This window comes from Moschus berezovskii, chromosome 19, assembly GCF_049115385.1.
Source record: "Moschus berezovskii isolate FMDL1 chromosome 19, NW_MosBer_1.0, whole genome shotgun sequence".
In the NCBI taxonomy this organism is placed as follows: domain Eukaryota; kingdom Metazoa; phylum Chordata; class Mammalia; order Artiodactyla; family Moschidae; genus Moschus; species Moschus berezovskii.
This window is the reverse complement of record NC_142478.1, coordinates 57172124-57189972: the sequence shown is the minus strand read 5'-3', so window position 1 is coordinate 57189972 and position 17849 is coordinate 57172124. Positions and strand designations below refer to the sequence as shown.

At 44.6% G+C, this 17849-nt stretch overlaps 1 protein-coding gene across 2 annotated transcripts in view; it reads left to right on the top strand.

Annotated features, from left to right (window-relative positions):
- The window catches only part of P2RX7 (purinergic receptor P2X 7), a 64207-nt gene that overhangs the window by 32248 nt on the left and 14110 nt on the right, over positions 1-17849 (top strand). For both annotated transcript variants that reach the window (XM_055405466.2, XM_088828167.1), the window contains exons 4-8: positions 3544-3616; positions 5355-5451; positions 10250-10330; positions 10917-11046; positions 16276-16412. In XM_055405466.2, coding sequence (XP_055261441.2) covers positions 3544-3616; positions 5355-5451; positions 10250-10330; positions 10917-11046; positions 16276-16412 — 518 coding nt within the window. The remainder of the gene's footprint in view (positions 1-3543; positions 3617-5354; positions 5452-10249; positions 10331-10916; positions 11047-16275; positions 16413-17849) is intronic.

Below are 17849 nucleotides of genomic sequence, written 5' to 3'. Positions count from 1 at the left end.
TCCATCACTCTGTAAAATGACAACTAGCTATTCTGATAAGTTTGTCTACAGTGATGTCTTACTAGGCAACACCCTCCTGTTGTTCTGCTCTCGAGTAAGACGCCTGTGTTTTTACCAGGGACTGTCCCAACACTGAGAGGTGCGGGTGCAGCGCCTGTGGGGAACACCAGCTTTGCCTGTGGGTCTTGCTCATCGGCCCTCTCTGGTGATTTCTGAGTGTCTGAGAACTCAGTGTGGATATGCTCTCTCGCATCACAGTCCTTGCCATCATTTCTACCTAAATTTGGAAACAAGCAAACGTTCCCTTCAGGTCTATCTCAATAATGCTCCCCTAAAAAGAGACCTCTCTACGTTTATTTTGTCTCCATCTCCCCTTAAATGTCCCTGCTACTCTAACGACGTAGCCAGGTGCCTGTCCAACTAAATATTCCCTTCCATCTCCCTATCCAGCAGCATCTGAAGTTGAATCCAGTTTGGGGCTTTTGGTTCCCTCCTGTCCCATACCCTGAAATTGCTACTCACACTCTTCTTCCCACCCCCTACCCCAGCCCCTACCATGGCACTTTTCACAGATACTTTTCAAGTTATTGAGACTTATAAGAAATCAATAAAGAGACTTGTAAAAGAAGTCAAGGAAGAGAGGATAGGGCAGAGATTAAGAGCCTGGGTTTTAGGAGCTAGATTGCAAATGGTTCAAAACTTGACTTATTACCTTTGTGACTCTGGGCAGGTAACTTCACGGCTCTGTGCCTTGGTGTATTCATTTGCAAGATGGGGCTGATTGCAAAACCTAGCTCTTGGGATTATTGAAACAAATGAGCAAATCTCTGTGACAGGCTGGAAACAAGGCATAATACATTCTAAAAACAATGGAATGCGAGCTGTTATGACCCAAATGACAAGTTACTCCTTCTCAGACAGTATGTCACTCAGACTGAGCTCTGTGGATGCAATGCCAGCCCGGAGAATACTATGTAACTCTTGGGATTTTAATCTGTGATCTGAGCTGGTTTGGGTTGCTCTAATGTGAAATTTGCCTCCTCTCTTTGCATATCAATACCAGCCCCCCCCCCACCCCACCCGCAACTCTTACCAGAAGGTGGAAGTCAAGAATAGGGCTTGACATCTGTCTCCAGCAAATATGTCCAAGCCCCAGATGTACACCGAAATGAAGAGACATTGGTCCTAATAATCTATTGCTGCATAACAAACTACCCTGAACCTGCTGGATTTAAAGCCACGAGCATTTCTTTAAGATTTTTTTTTTTAATGTGGACCATTTTTTTAAAAGTCTTTTCTGAATTTGTTACAATATTGCTTCTGTTTTATGTTTTGTGTTTTTGGCCGTGAGACGTGTGGGATGTTAGCTCCCTGATCAGGCACTGAGCCTGTACCCCTTGGATTAGAAGGTGAAGTCTCAACCACTTTAGGGAAGTCCCTAAAGCCATGAGTGTTTTAGGAACTCTCATAGTTCAGTGGCTGACAGAGCTCTGCTGGGCAGTTCTGCTGATCTTGGGATCTGTGTGGGGACTCTCATGGCCTGGGCTTGGCTGGCCTTCTCTTCCTCTCTGGGGACTCTTAAGGCTTCTCCTCCTTTCAGGATCTCGCCACGTAGTCTTTCCAAACTTCCTCACAGCAGCTCAGGATCCCCCAGACCAAAGGAACCTTCCGGGCCGCTCAGGCTCAGGACTAGAGCTGACACAGCGTTACTCCCACTGCCTTCTGATGGTTCTTCACTCAGAGGCAGGCCTAGCTTCAAAGGGAAGGGAAGATGCTCTCTCTCCCAATGGCAAGAGTGACAAAGAACTTGTGGCCATCGTTGATACATGTGACAATCACAAAAGAGATGATTCTAATGTCTATTACTTTTTCCTTTTTTTAAATTTTGGAATTTCTCCTTGAGAGTAAAATAGCATTGGTTTATCTTCTTTCCTGAGATTTCTTTCCAATCCATAATCAGAATAACGTAACTTCCCATGAGCCACACTGAATGATCACTCATTCATTCTTTCCACATTTATCCAGACCAACTATGTGTCAGGCGCTCAGACTACAAAGACACAACCCAGGCCTTGTGTTCAAAGGGTTCATGATATAGTCGGGGATCACAGGAGCAGCAAATCAAGGACATACTGGGTGACAGGAAGAAGGCAACCTGGGAAGAAAAGACAACATGAAAGTGAAAGAGACTGAAAACTACCGGAAACATTCACTAAGCAAAAGCCACATGCTAACCCCTTTCTCATCATAACTCATTTAATTTCACAACAACCATATAAGGCAAATCTGTCCATTCCCCTTCTACAGGCGAGGAAACTGAAGTGCAGAGAGCAAAGTAACCTGGCTAAAGCCATTCAGCTAGAAAATGGTGCAGCTATTGCCAAACCTGGTTGCACCTGAGTCCAAGCCCTGGGCCCTCCCCTGAATTTCTGTAACACTGCACGGAAGAGCCTATTTTCACAAAACCCCCAGTCTCCCTAAGACTGGCCATTAAACCTGGTCCTCAGAAATTGGGAAATCGAGAATGCATAAACCAAGACATCTCACTTTCCTTTTCCTCATTCTGCCCTCAGCCCTTAGTCTTGGAAGCTGACTGACCTCATTTTTCTCAGGCCAGGAGAGAGGGCTGGCTGGAGTCCTTTATTGCCACATTTCCTGCTGAGCCACTGCACCTGTCTGCTTCACTTGGTTCCTCAGCCAAAGGCTGCATGATCCAGGCCCCCGCTCTCCAAACCAAGGGCTGTTCCCTGAAAGTGGCCCTTGGCATATGCTTCTTACACTTTTACTTATTTTTATATATTTATTAATTTTAAAAGTATTCATTTATTTGGCTGCATCAGGTCTTAGTTGCGGCATGCAGGATCTTCATTGCTGCATGTGACATCTTTGTAGCAGTGAGAGGGATTTAGCTTCCTGACCAGGGATCAAACCCTGGCCTCCTGCATTGGGAGTGTGGAGTCTTAGCCACTTAACCACCAAGGAAGGCCCTATTTTTATTTTTATTGAGATATAAGTCATGTACCATAAAACACACCATTTTCAAGCATTTAGCTCAGTGGTTTCTAGTATATTCACCGAATTGGGCAAACATCATCTCAGTCAGTTTCCAGAACATTTTCATCATTCCAAAAAGGAACATCATACCCATTAGCAGCCACTCTTAGTACCCTACTTCCCTCAGCTCCTGGCGACCACCGATCACACTTCTGTCTATGGACTTGCCTGCTCAGAACATTTCATATACACAGAATCATAAAATAGTGGTCTTTCCTGTCTGGCTTCTTTCACTTAGCATCATGTTTCAAATTTCATCTACACTGTAGCATGTATCAGTACTTCATTCATTCCTTTTCATGGCCAAATAACATTCCATTGCATGAATGTCCTAGATTTTAGTTGTTCTTTCATCGATTGGTGGCTCTTTGGGCTGTTTCGATTTTTGAGCATTATCTTCACCCAAATGTTTGTGTGAACATAGACATCTGCTCTCCTATATCTTAGAGACACAATTTATTCCCCACTATTTTGTCCTTCTTTCTGCAGTACCCCACGCCCAGGACGCTCTGTTCCTCTGATCGGGGTTGTAAAAAGGGATGGCTGGGCCCGCTGAGCAAAGGTATGTTCTGTTTCTTTTTCTGAGACCTGCAGGGGGATGGTCTGGAATCCTGGTTATGTTTGAGAAGCCCAGCTCTTTAGCTTCTGGCTCTCAGCTGCCTTCGGCCACTTCCTTGGGCCATGGATGAGCCTGTGCCTGCCCCCTGCCTCGACTCTGAACCCAGAAGACCAACTGCTAACTATGAATGTGACTCCAATTTCCAGTGAGGGTAGCTCGTGAAAACCTCACAGAATTAGCCCCTTCAGGGTTCTCACTGATAGAAAATTTGAACGGCCCAGTAGCATCATCTGAGTATTCTACACGTTTCCTCTTGAATTTCCCCAAAGGTTGAGAAGCATGAATGTGTAACGCCCGCCCCCTCTAGGGCCCCTGGGGGCAATATCAACCTGCAGAGTTTCCAGAGATCCTGTTTTAACTGAAAAAGGCACATAAAATTAAAACAAATTTCGCAAAAAAGAACAAGAAAAAGTAAAAATATCACTGTTTTGTTTTGTTTTGAAGTGGAGGACAACTGCTTTACAATGTTGTGTTAGTTTCTGTCGTATAACACCTTGAATCAGCCATAATATACACATGCCCTCTCCCTCCTGAGCCTCTCTCCCCTCCCTCCTTCACACCCCTCTAGGTCATCACAGAGCGCCAGGCTGGGCTCCCTGTGCTATACAGCAACTTTCCATCAGCTGTCTGCTTTACACGTGACAGTGTATATATGTCAATGCTACTTTCTCCATTCGCCCCACTCTCTCTGTAGCCCACTGTGTTCACAAGTCCGTTCTCTACATCTGCTTCTCCATTCCTTTAAATAGGTTCATTGATATCATTTTTCTAGATTCCGTATATGTGAGTTAATATATGATATTTGTTTTTCTCTTTCTGACTCACTTCACTCTGTACAACAGGTTCTAGGTTCACCCACCTCACTAGAACTGACTCATTTGTTCTTTTACATGGCTGAGTAATATTCCACATCTTCTTTATCCATTCATCTGTAGATGGACATCTAGGTTGCTTCTATGACTTGGCTGTTCTAAACAGTGCTGCAATGCACATTGGGGTGCATCTGTCGTCTAGAATTGTGACTTTCTCAGGGTATATGCCCAGTACTGGGATTGCTGGGTCATATGGAAGATTTATTGTTAGTTTTTTAAGGAGTCTCACACTGTTCTCCATAACGGTTGTATCAGTTTACATTCCCACCAACAGTGTAGGAGGGCTCCCTTTTCTCCACATCCTCTCCAGCCATCAGTGTTTATAACATGTGCTAAGTCACTTTAGTTGTGTCCAACTTTCCCCTCAAATATCTGTTAGTCACACTGATACTCCAGAAATACGTGCCATGCTTATTGCATGGCCCTGTATATCCTGGTCCATGCTGTACACACCTAGAGGAACTCAGATGCCTGTCTGGAAGCCATGTGCTAGTCCATTTATACCAGGCAAAAGAATGCACCCTGTTCTGCCTCCCTCTCAGGCATCTTTTCTTGTGAAGAAACAAACAAGCAAGCAAAAATCCAACAGCATCTGTGGTCTATCTCTTCTCTTTGATCGTTCTTTGAAAAACTTAACCGTTCGATGTGTTGCTTGCTTGGTTTTTCTTATGTAAGCCTGTGGTTTGGATGAGGTTACACAGAAACTAAAACTGCTTGGATTGAGAAACAGCCTCTTGCTTGAGTGGAGTGGAGTTTCCTCCCACAGTTCTTTCACACCTGTGCTTCTACAACCCCTTGACCCTCCACAGGAATCCAGACCGGCAGGTGTATAGATTATAAAGAGAAGCAGAAGACCTGTGAAGTCTTCGCCTGGTGTCCTGTCGAGGCAGCGGAAAAGGCTCCAGAGTGAGTTGTAGGGAGGGGACAGACACAGTGGCCCGCAGCTTCAAGCAGGTGAAGCCCTGCAAAACACTGCTCAGCTTTCCTTCTCAGCACCACCCTCCCTCCCCAAGTTCCGGGTCTTACTGGCTTAGTGACTCCCAGGCCAGACACACTAGCAGTCTCTGGGAGGGCCTTGCTTGTGGTCAAAATATTGATATAATTCTGGACCAGCTGGTAAATAGCTACTACCTTAAGCACCCTTGGGTGCCCCCTGCCCCTTGAGTGTTCCATTACTTTGCAGGGCACCTCCAGACACCACCTCTAGTGCTATAGCAGGGTCCATTCTGACTGTCAGTGTCTGTACTGGGTGATTAAGGAAGAGAAGGTGGGAGGGGAAATAGGAAAAAGGAAGAAGAAGGGAAGGGAGGAGAAACGGAAGGGAAGGGAAAGGAAGTTTTCTTAAATGTTCACAGTGACATACACATTTGTGTTGATTCTTCTCAAGGTCAGGTCCAGAAGGCAGAACTTGATGTTAAATCTCAGAAAACACTGGGAGGGATGCATTTCAGCAGAGAATAAGGAGAGCTGGATTCAAATCCGGGCTTTAATGCACCCTTGCTATGTGACCTTGAACAAGTGCCTTAACCCCTTTGGGTTTCAGTTTCCTTGTCTTTAAAATGAGAATAACAGGACTTCCCCAGCAGGCCCAGTGATTCAGACTCTGCACGTCCAACGCAGGAGGCGCAGGTTCCAACCCTGGTTGGAGAACTAAGATCCCATAAACAGCGTGGCCAAAATATGTTTTTTTTTTTTCAGTTAAAAATAACATGAGGATTAAATAACTGCACCAACCTTACTGGGCTGTTGTGAGAATTAAATGAGATGATACTTGTACGGTGACTGCAAAGTGAGCCCTGTGCTTGGCACACCATAAAGTGCCCAATAACACACAAAGACACACATGATCTGCCCCTAGACGTGTGGTGGTTCTAGACCAGCACCATCCAATGGAACTTTCTGCAATGACAGATTCTGAACCTCCACCATCTAATCTGGTTGCCACTAGCTACATGTGGCTATTAAGCACCTGAAATGTGGTTACCACAACTGAAATGAATTTTGAGGTTAATTTCAATAGTTGAGCTTCCCCAGTGGCCCAGTGGTAAAGAATCTGCCTCCAGTGCAGAAGACATAGGAGACCTGGGTCCAATCCCTGGGTCAGAAAGATCCCCTGGAGGAGGAAACGGCCACCCACTTAGTATTCTTGCCTGGAGAATCCCATGGACAGAGGAGCCTGGCAGACTATAGTCCATGGGGGCACAAAGAGTTGGACATGACTGAGAGACTGAGCTCACACACACACAGTTTAAACCGTCACACACGCCACACATGCCTAGGGGATGTTGGACAGTGTAGTTCTAGAGAAATGTGACTCAGGGCCACACCATCAGCATCTATGGGGCTAAGAGAAAACTTCCCCAAACTAACTTTTTAGAAGCATCAGGCAGAAGTTCCTGATGTCAGAGTGGGAAACACTAGGCAGTACCAGCTTGTCAGGTTGAGAGCTTGTCAGGCTCTCACTCGCTGATGGCACCACCCAGGTTCATTTGTAGGTCAGAGAAGATCCTTTGTCCCAGAAGAAATTATCTAGGACCCGGGCGGAACATGAGCCTACATTCAAGAAGGCCCTGGTTCAAGGCAAGAGGCTTCTTGATTACCTGTAGTTTTTAGTCCTGGCTCTGCCAGCAACTCATTCATCACATAAATACCGTGCATCTCTGGTGTTCTGGGACCTGGGCTGCAATTTTACATGACCCTGGACAAGTAACTCCCTTACCTTCAGTTTCTCATATGTTATACAAAAGCATTACTAAGATGATTCATTTAATTGTTTCTCCAGCACGTCCATTATCAGACAGTAGGGAGAATTGTGCTCTTTTTTTTTTTTTAAAAAAATACAAGAAGGCCCAGATATGGAGGAGGTCCCAAGGGTTTTGCAATCTAATAGAAGAGATAAGACACATGCACAGAGGGCTGTCAAATTTTTAAGTGCTGTGAAAGAAAAATAAAGGGGACCATTTAGTTCTTTGATTCTGAGCATGTTGCCCAGAAGTGTGGGATGTTCTAAAGGCAAAGGGTCTGGCAAATAGCAGGCATCTGTTGTAAACAAGATTTTGTATGTGATGCTAGGAAAGGTTGGGGGCGGGAGGAGAAGGGGATGACAGAGAATGAGATGGCTGGATGGCATCACCAACTCTGTGGATATGAGTTTGAGTGAACTCCGGGAGTTGGTGATGGACAGGGAGGCCTGGCATGCTGTGATTCATGGGGTCGCGGAGAGTCGGACACGACTGAGCTACTGAACTGAACTGAAGTGACAATATAACTTCAACTGGCTTCAGAAAAATAAAAAAGGGACTGTTAATTTTTGGCTTGTGTTTTTGACTCACGTAAATAAGAAGTCCAGAAATACTAGCTTCAGGCAAGGCTTGATCAAGGCTTTAAATGATGTCTTAAGATTTCCTCTCTCTCTTTCTCTACCTTCTCCTCTCCCCAACCTCTAGCTGTTCTTTTCTTCCATGATGGCTGTCCGCTCACTGTGGTCTGGGGTGCTCCAGGTTTACATGGTCCTTGCTACTAATAATCCTAGAGAAAACAAGTGTTTCTTTCCCAATAGTTCCCACAATAATCCCGGGGTGTTCTCAATGGCCTAAGGCATGTGACAGTCAAAGAATCAATCACTGAAGCCAAGGGGATTGGATTACACTGCTTTTTTCCTGTCATTATTGTATAGTTTTATTATTGCTTTTATGTTAGTATTTTCCAATCAGATTAGGGACTCTTTGAGGTGAAAATGGTATTTTATCTCTATCAAGATGGCTCAGCACAAAGCTGGTTGATTAAATATTTTTTAATTGATGATTTATTAAAAATGTAGACTATATTAAGACTACCATGAATTTCAAGCTGCTTCATTTGGGATGTGATTTTTTAAATTAATTAATTTATTTTAATTAGACGCTAATTACTTTGCAATATTTAGTGGTTTTTGCCATCATTGACATGAATTGATGTGTCCTCCATCCTGAACCCCCCCCCACCTCCCTCCGCATCCCATCCCTCAGCGTCGTCCCAGTGCACCAGCCCTGAGCGCCCTGTTTAATGCATCGAACCTGGACTGGTGATCTATTTCACATATGGTAATATACATGTTTCAATGCTATTCTCTCAAATCATCCCACCCTCTCCTTCTCCCACAAAGATGACCCTATATGCAAGACAGCAAAAGAGACACAGATGTAAAGAACAGACTTTTGGACTCTGTGGATTACACTGTTAAACCAGCTCCGGGTCATATGCCCACCCTGGGAGCTGTAAGGGATGGGCAGGAGATGAGAGTGGACTGAGAGTGGAAGAGACCTGGCTTTCCTAAAGGGAAAAAATTGAGGTGCTACGGCTAGAGGGGGGGAATTGATGTAGAAAGCAAAAATTACAGCCTTCTCTATAATTACATCCCAAGTAGAGCCAAACTTGGGCTCTGGAAGTCCTGAAATAAAAAGCAGATCATTCTTTTTAAAAAAAAATTTTTACTGTATTGGATTTTAGCTGCGGTACACAGGATCTTTGTGACAGCACGGGCTCCACAGTGTGTGGGCTCAGTAGCTGCAGCACCCAGGCTTAGTTGCTTTGCGGTATATGGGATCTTAGTTCCCCAACCAGGGAAGGAACCCATGTCCCCTGCCCTGGAAGCATGGAGTCTTAACCACTGGATCACCAGGGAAGCCCCCAGAGCAGATTATTCTTGATTTTCCCTTCCAAATACCCTCCACCTTTAGCCTGTGCTTCTCCCAATGTATATTATTTGCCACTTACTCAGGTGTGCCAGGCAACAGGATACCAGCGGCATCATTTTGTGGAGCCTGTTCTCTCCATCTTTAACAGATTCTCAACCTCACCAGGACAAAAACCTCGATTGTCTTGTTCATTGCTGCGTCCCAAGGGCCCAGCACCGTTCCCGGTACAATAAATATTTGTTGAAGGAATGAATGCATGGATGGTGGGTGGCCCTTCCGTCAGTTTAGAATTTGGGCTCCTCTCACTCATGGAGGATTTTATACTACTCAGAGCCTCTAGAGCGGGAATGATAGAGTCAAGTATGCATGTGTGGCCCTGCTCCAAAGGCTGAGGATGCCAAGATGAGAAAATTATTGTCTCAGCCCTGCAGGATCACCAAGCTTATTGTGGAAAATACAAACAGGAGTGTGCTAGAGCTGGCTTATACCAACTCTGAGCCATTTATGCTCATCCCTTCCCAATTCCAATTCAGTGATGTTCTATCGGTAGCTTGAAATCAACCATGGAGGGGGTATTCATACCACAATAGTCAGTAACTGCTACAATATCAGGGCTTATTGTTTTCCTGGAGAGCTGGTTTTTAAACATTTACCAACACACCACTGTGCATACCTAAACATACCATTGTATCAGAGTGAGAAGTATTACAGTAAATGCCACAGAGTCTTTTTTTATGCCATCTCACACAGCTGTGGCATCTCGGTTCCCCAACCAGGGATGGAACCCCTGCCCCTGCAGTGGAAGCAAGGATTATCAACCACTGGACCATCAGGGAACTCCTTCTATGGGGTATTAAGAAGGGAGAAATTCTTCCTGGAGAAGCTGGAGAATTCTGGAAGGTTTTCCCCCCTGGATTGCATTTCTCTTCAACCATCATATTGACCCAAGCAAGAAATCAGAGCCTGTGGTCCCTGACTCCCTTGGTCCCTGTAGTCACTGACCCCCATTTTTCACTTCTCTCTCTCAGGCCTGCACTTTTGGTCAGTGCTGAAAACTTTACTGTACTCATCAAGAATAATGTCGACTTCCCTGGCCACAATTACACCACGTAAGTGCCCAGAATGTCTGGCTGTATTTGTTATCTACTGTTGCGTAACAAATCACCCCAACACTTAGAAGCTAAAAACAACAAACTTTAATTTTTCTCACATAGTTTCTGAGCATCCTAGAGTGACATCTGGGAATGACTTCATTGGGTGGTTCTGGCTCAGGGTCTCTCAGGATACAGTCAAGCTGTCAATGGGGGCTGCAGCCATCTCCAGACTTGACTGGGGCTGGAAAATCCTCTTCCAAGCTCACTCAAGTGACTGTCATCAGGAGAACTCAGTTCTTCACCATGTGGACTTCTCCTTCAAACTGCTTGAGTCCCCTTGGGACGTGGTGGCTGGCTTCCCCAGAGCAAGTGATCCAAGCCAAAGAGCAAGCATGCAAGATAGTAACCAGGAGAGAAGCCACTGTATCTTATAATCTAATCTCAGAAGTGACACACCATCACTCCTGTCATATATTACTGGTCACACAGACCAACACTGTACAGGCCCTCACGGTGCCAGGTCCCACACTGGTTCACTCCCATGAAAGAGATGGATCCCAGTTTTCAATAGAGATGCTTGTTTGCTTTCCATCATGTGCAGGAGAAACATCTTGCCGGATTTAAACAGCACTTGCACCTTTCACAAGACTCGGGATCCACAGTGTCCCATATTCCGACTAGGAGATATCTTCCAAGAAACAGGAGATAATTTTTCAGAAATGGCAATTCAGGTTGGTGATGCCTGTTTGTAAAGTGGAATGTGGGGAGGGTGGGTCAAGGGATGGAGAATGACAAATGGCCAAGAGGCTGGACCACTGGGTCTTAATAATATGCTCATATTTATGGAGGATTTTGTAAGCCCATGTTCAGTGACAAGGACTTTTCCTGCATCACCACATCTAATCCCACAACAACCCTATGTGTGAGACCCTTCGTCTATTAGTTTCCTGTGGCTGCTGTAACAAATTAACACAAACTTTGTGGCTTAAAACAACACATTTTTTTTACTGGAGGTCAGAAGTCCAAAATGGGTATCACTGGGCCGAAATCAAGATACCGGCAGAGCCATGCTCTCTCTGGAAGTCCTAGGGGAGAATCCATTTCCTTGCCTTTTCCACCTTTTAAAACTGCATTCCTTGCATTTCTTAGCCCATAGCCCCTTCTTCCTGCTTCAAAGCCAGCAGCATAGCATCTTGTTTAAACGGTCACATTGATTTCATTTTTCTTTTCTTTTAAAAAAATATTTTTATATTTATTTGGCTGCACTGGGTCCTTGTTGCAGCACATGGGATCCTTCACTGTGGCCTGCAGGCCTATTTGCTCTGGGGCACGTGGGATCTTAGTTCCCCGACCAGGGATCAAACCCGTGCCCTCTGCACTGGAAGCATGGAGTCTTAACCACTGGACCACCAGGGAAGTCCCCTACATTGATTTCTTATCCTGTGTTAAATCTCCCTCTGCCTTTCTGTTCATAAAGATCAGTTTGTCTTTATAGGGTCCACCCAGATAGTCCAGATTTCCTTTTCTCCAAATCTTTATTTAATCACACCTGCAGTCTCTTTTGGAGAAGGAAATGGCAACCCACTCGTGTTCTTGCCTGGAGAATCCCAGGGACGGGGGAGCCTGGCAGGCTGCCGTCTATGGGATGGCACAGAGTCAGACACGACTGAAGCGATTTAGCAGCAGCAGCAGCAGTCTCTTTGGAGAAGACAATGGCACCCCACTCCAGTACTCTTGCCTGGAAAATCCCATGGACGGAGGAGCCTGGTGGGCTGCAGTCCATGGGGTCGCTATGAGTCAGACACGACTGAGCGACTTCACTTTCACTTTTCACTTTCATGCATTGGAGAAGGAAATGGCAACCTATTCCAGTGTTCTTGCCTGGAGAATCCCCGGGATGGGGGAGCCTGGCGGGCTGCCGTCTATGGGGTCGCACAGAGTCGGACACGACTGAAGTGACTTAGCAGCAGCAGCAATCTCTTTGAGGGGGTTCCCCAGTGGCTCAGTGGTAAAACTGAGGAAACGTGGGTTTGATCCTTGGGTCAGGAAGATCCCCTGGAGGAGGGCATGGCAACCCACTCCAGGAGAATTCTTGCCTGGAGAATCCAAAGGACAGAGGAGCTTGGTGGACTGCAGTCCGTAGGGTCACAAAGAGGCGGACACGACTGAAGCAACTGAGCACGCACCCATGCAGTCTCTTTTGTCATTTAAGGTAACATATTCAGAGATGCGGGGATTAGGACCTAGGATTAGGTATATTTGGGGGGCTGTTACTCAGGCTGGGCTTCCCTGGTGGCTCAGTGGAAAAGAATCTGCCTGCCAATACAGGAGATGTGGGTTCAACCCCCGGGTCAGGAAGATCCCCTGGAGAAGGAAATGGCAACCTACTCCAGTATCCTTGCCTGGGAAATCCCACAGATAGAAGAGCCTGGCGGGCTATAGCCCATGGGGTCACAAAGAGTCAGACACAACTTAGAGACTAATAACGACAATTATCCAGACTACCACACTTTGGTTACTCAGGATTATTCCAGTTGCAAATTATAGTAATCCAACTCAAGTGATTTAAGCAAAAAATAAAAAGTAATTTGGGGGCAAATAACAGAAACAAAACCCAAGTGACTTAAGCAAAAAAGGAACCATATTAACTTGTGTAGAAAGACCAGGAGGAATGAACATTCTAGTATACCCAAAGCATCTTCCTACCTTGAGAGTTTTCCCTTGCTGTTCCCTCTGCCTGGAAGAGTATAGCCCCAGACATAGTATTAACTGCCTCCTACACTTACTTCCAGTATTCACTCAAATATAGCTCAGTGAAGCTGTCCCTCACTGCTGCATTTACAATGACAATTCCCACCTCTATCCCAGCAGGCCCTTTTCAGGTTTATTTTTATCCCTGGTACCAAGCATTATCTGACATACTATATATTTTACATCATATCCATTTGTCTGTTGTCTATTTTCTCTGACTAGAATGTAAGTTCCATGAAGGTAGCTCTTTTTTTTTTTTTGGTTCATTTTTGTATAACATTCAGCACATAATGGGCAGTAAATAAATATTTGTTGGCTGAATGAAGAGAATGATAGATTTAAGCATAGCTGCATCCCAGAACTCAAATGATGTCTTCAGGAATCTGTCTTCTTTCATTTTTTTATTGTTTCCTTAATGATGACATTCTTCACATGTCAAGTCAAAGCCACCACAGCTCTAGCACTGTGCTATCCAATATGGTAGCCACAAGTCACATGCAGCAACTTTAACTGAGATTAAAAACTTATTTCCTTGGTCATACTAGCCTCATTTCAATAACCACTGGCTACTGTCTTATAGGGCATGAATATAGACTATATCCATCAGCATAGAAAATCCTATTAGATAGTGCTGCTTTAGACTTTCACACTCCGTAACTAGTGGTCTCAACCAATAGAGGACCTTTTTCCCCTATGGTTCTGGCAAAATGTCTCAAGGAGAGTTCTGATTAACCCTACCTTGGGCCACATAATCTATCTGAACTAATCATCAGGTCCATAGGGAATCACTGTCCTGATTGGCCAGGACTGAGTCAGGTGCCCACTCCTGGGAGAGGTCACAGCCCCATTCAAACCACGGAGAGTTAGGAAAGGTGTTTCCCAAAGGAAATTCCAGGTAGCTTTCCCAGAAGGCAGCAAAATGGATGCCAAGTGACAAAGGTATTAATCCATTCACTATAGTAGGTAGAGTGCTTGGCTTAGTGCCTAACCCCCCCAAAAAAGGCAGTTGTGATTATTCTGTATTACTTCTCCTCTCTCCAAGTCAGAACCTCTTTGTTACTCATTTCTGTATCCTCAGAATGCTACATCTAGCATACTGTCTTGAAATGCCTAATTTCATTGATTCAAAGAGATATCTTTTTTTCACTTTTAATAATTCTGAAATCAGTAAGTGCTTTCAGTTGATGGAGTCTCACAGTTTAATTGACACCAGTTTTTTCCTTGGAGGAACATTAAAAAAAAAAAAGCCCTGTGTGTCTTACAAGCAATGGTGTCTAAGCGTCAATGAAATATGATGACCAGTGCTAAAAAAATGTCTGTAGAAAAAAAAGAAGTACCAAGTATAGGTAAGAGATTCTTTAGAAGTTTAGAGGAGAGAAAGGTCACCATGAATTGAGGAATATAGGGGTGTTTGAGTGGATGGGGAAGGATGTTGGCTGGGTCTTGGAGGATGAGCAGAATCTAGCTAGAGAAGTGGGTGGGATAAATGTTTCACTGGGAGAAAAGGTCAAGAGCCAAGATTAAAAGATGCAAAGTATACCCAGCAATTCCACTCCAAAGTATGTACTCCCAAAAAATGACAACTTATATTCACACAAAAACTTGTACGTAAACATTCACAGCAGTATTATTCATTATAGTCAAAAGGTAGAAACGACCCAAGTGTCCATCAAAGGATGAACGGATCAACAAAATGTAGTGTATTCATACAATGGAATATTCTTCCACCACAAAAAGGAATGAAGCACTGACACTTGCTGCAACATGGATGAACTTTAAAAACATTATGCTAAGCGAAAGAACGGAGAAGACAGTGGCACCCACTCCAGTACTCTTGCCTGGAAAATCCCATGGACGGAGGAGCCTGGTAGGCTGCAGTCCATGGGGTCAGGAAGAGTTGGACACGACTGAGCGACTTCACTTTCACTTTTCACTTTCATGCATTGGAGAAGGCAATGGCACCCCACTCCAGTACTCTTGCCTGGAAAATCCCATGGACGGAGGAGCCTGGTAGGCTGCAGTCCATGGGATCGCTACAAGTCAGACATGACTGAGCGACTTCACTTTCACTTTTCACTTTCATACATTGGAGAAATAAATGGCAACCCACTCCAGTGTTCTTGCCTGGAGAATCCCAGGGATGGGGGAGCCTGGTGGGCTGCTGTCTATGGGGTCGCACAGAGTCGGACACAACTGAAGCAACTTAGCAGCAGCAGCAGCAGCCAGCAGCAAGCAAAAGAAGCCAGACATAAAAGATCGTGTATTACATGATTTCATTCATGTGAAAGTTCAGTATAAGGAACTCTACAGAGACAAAAAGTAGATTAGTGGTTGCTTAGTGTTTAGAGTGGTAATAACTAAAATTTACATGTTTTTTTTTGGAGGTAGTGAAAATGCTATAAAATTGACTGTGGTAGTAGTTGCACATATACATGAATGTAAGTGTGGAATTGTACATGTTAGGTGGCAAATTGTATGCGAATTGTATCTCAATAAAGCTGTTGAGATACAGCTTTATTTTAAAATAAAAAAGAAGTGAAAATGCACAGTGTGTCTGGGAAAAGCATAGCCTGGCATAACAGCTTTCTCCAAGGGAGAATTCAGAGATAAGCAGAGAGGAAGTGATGGAGCACGCTGAATCCCAGTATGATAAGCCTCAACTTAATCTTTAATGGGGGTGGAGGCATTAATAATGTCTGATTACAGGAGGGGTTTGTTGAAAGTTGGGCTTCCCTGGTGGCTCTGATGGTAAAGAATCTGCCTACATTACCAGAGACCTGGGTTTGATCCCCGGATCAGGAAGATCCCCTGGAGAAAAGAATGGCAACCCACTCCAGTATTCTTGCCTGGGAAACCCCATGGACAGAGGAGGCTAGTGGGCTACAGTCCATGGGGTCGCAAAGAGTTGGACATGACTGAGCGACTAACATTACTACTACTTGTTGAAAGTTGTATTTTAGGAAAGTAAATTTAATGGTTTAATGTTCCAGGTGGGAGGAGGAGCAGGGAGATGCATTTGTAGTTGCCAAAGTAGTAGTTGTATGAGTTAAACTGGACGGTACTTAGGGCTCTGAAAGTTTTTATCAGCATCTTTTACCCTCAAAAGCAAACTTTCCTTTCAGTGATCATCACTATGCAGGGAGATGTCTGATGGCTGCATAACCCATGTCCAGCGAGGCTTAGAGATTATCTCTTGTTTTCTTCCCCAGGGAGGAATCATGGGCATTGAGATCTACTGGGACTGCAACCTGGACAGATGGTTCCATCACTGCCGTCCAAAATACAGTTTCCGTCGCCTTGACGACAAGACCGCCAAGGAGTCCTTGTACCCTGGCTACAACTTCAGGTAACAGTGCTCCAAGTCAGATTTGTCCAGTAACTACCCGTTGGCTCCCCAGGGACCTCCCAGACCCTGCTGAATTGTATCCCCAGCAGCCAGTAAGACTAGTTTTGTTTCCTAAGGCAACAAGATTAATGTAAAAGACTTCCTCTCAGAGCTAGGTAGTGACTGAATTTTTGTATGAAGTATTAAAGAACTGCACTCTCTTTGTAAGAAAAAAACAAAACTTGGGAAACAGAGATAACCATAGAGAAGAGGATAAAAATCACCCATAATTCCTCTATCCTGAGATAACCGAAGATAACCTTCTGGTGAAATTTCCTTTGTCTAACCAACTTTTTTGTGAGACTTATATGAGATCATATAATATGTATAACCTGGTATTCTGTGAGGTGTCTTCATATGCCAGTTCAGTTCAGTTCAGTCACTCAGTCGTGTCCAACTCTTTGTGACCCCATGAACCGCAACACACCAGGCCTCCCTGTCCATCACCAACTCCTGGAGCTTACCCAACTCATGTCCGTTGAGTCAGTGATGCCATCCAACCATCTCATCTTCTGCCGTCCCCTTCTCCTCCTGCCTTCAATCTTTCCCAGCATTAGGGTCTTTTGAAATGCGTCAGCTCTTCGCACCAGGTAGCCAAGGTATTGGAGTTTCAGTTTCAGCATCAGTCCTTCCAATGAATATTCATGACTGATTTCCTTTAGGATTGACTGGTTGGATCTCCTTACAGTCCAGGGAACTCTCGAGAGTCTTCTTCAACACCACAGTTCAAAAGCGTCAGTTCTTCAGGGCTCAGCTTTCTTCATGGTCCAACTCTCACATCCATACATGAATACTGGAAAAACCATAGCCTTGACTAGACGGACCTATGTTGGCAAAGTAATGTCTCTGCTTTTTAATATGCTGTCTAGGTTGGTCATAACTTTCCTTGCAAGGAGTAAGCATTTTACGTGCATTTTATGATATGTTAATTATATCTCAATAGAACAAACAAAGAAATCCAATAAGACCATTTCAGATGATGATACATGCTTCAAAGAAAATCACACAAGATAGGTTAATAGGGTGGGGAGCAGGAATGCAACCAGAAAAGGCCTCTCCAAAGATGGGATAGGAATCCCCCATAGGCACTGTGCACTTTCCTGAAGAGTGAGCTTTCCCAGTTAAGAAGGGAAACTGCACACATAGGAGTCCATTTTAGTGAATCAACTTGCAAACATATCAGCTTCCCTGAATACTTTTACTAATGGTCTGGACTCTCAAAGTGTGAGTCCCCACATCAGCATCACGTGGGATCTTTTTAGAAATGCAAATTCTCAGACCTACTGAATTAGACACTCCTGGGATTGTTCTTCCCAGGTTATTTGGATGCAAACTCAAGTTTGAGAATCACTAATCTCAACCGATACTCAAAATGTGATCCTGTTACCAGGAACATGG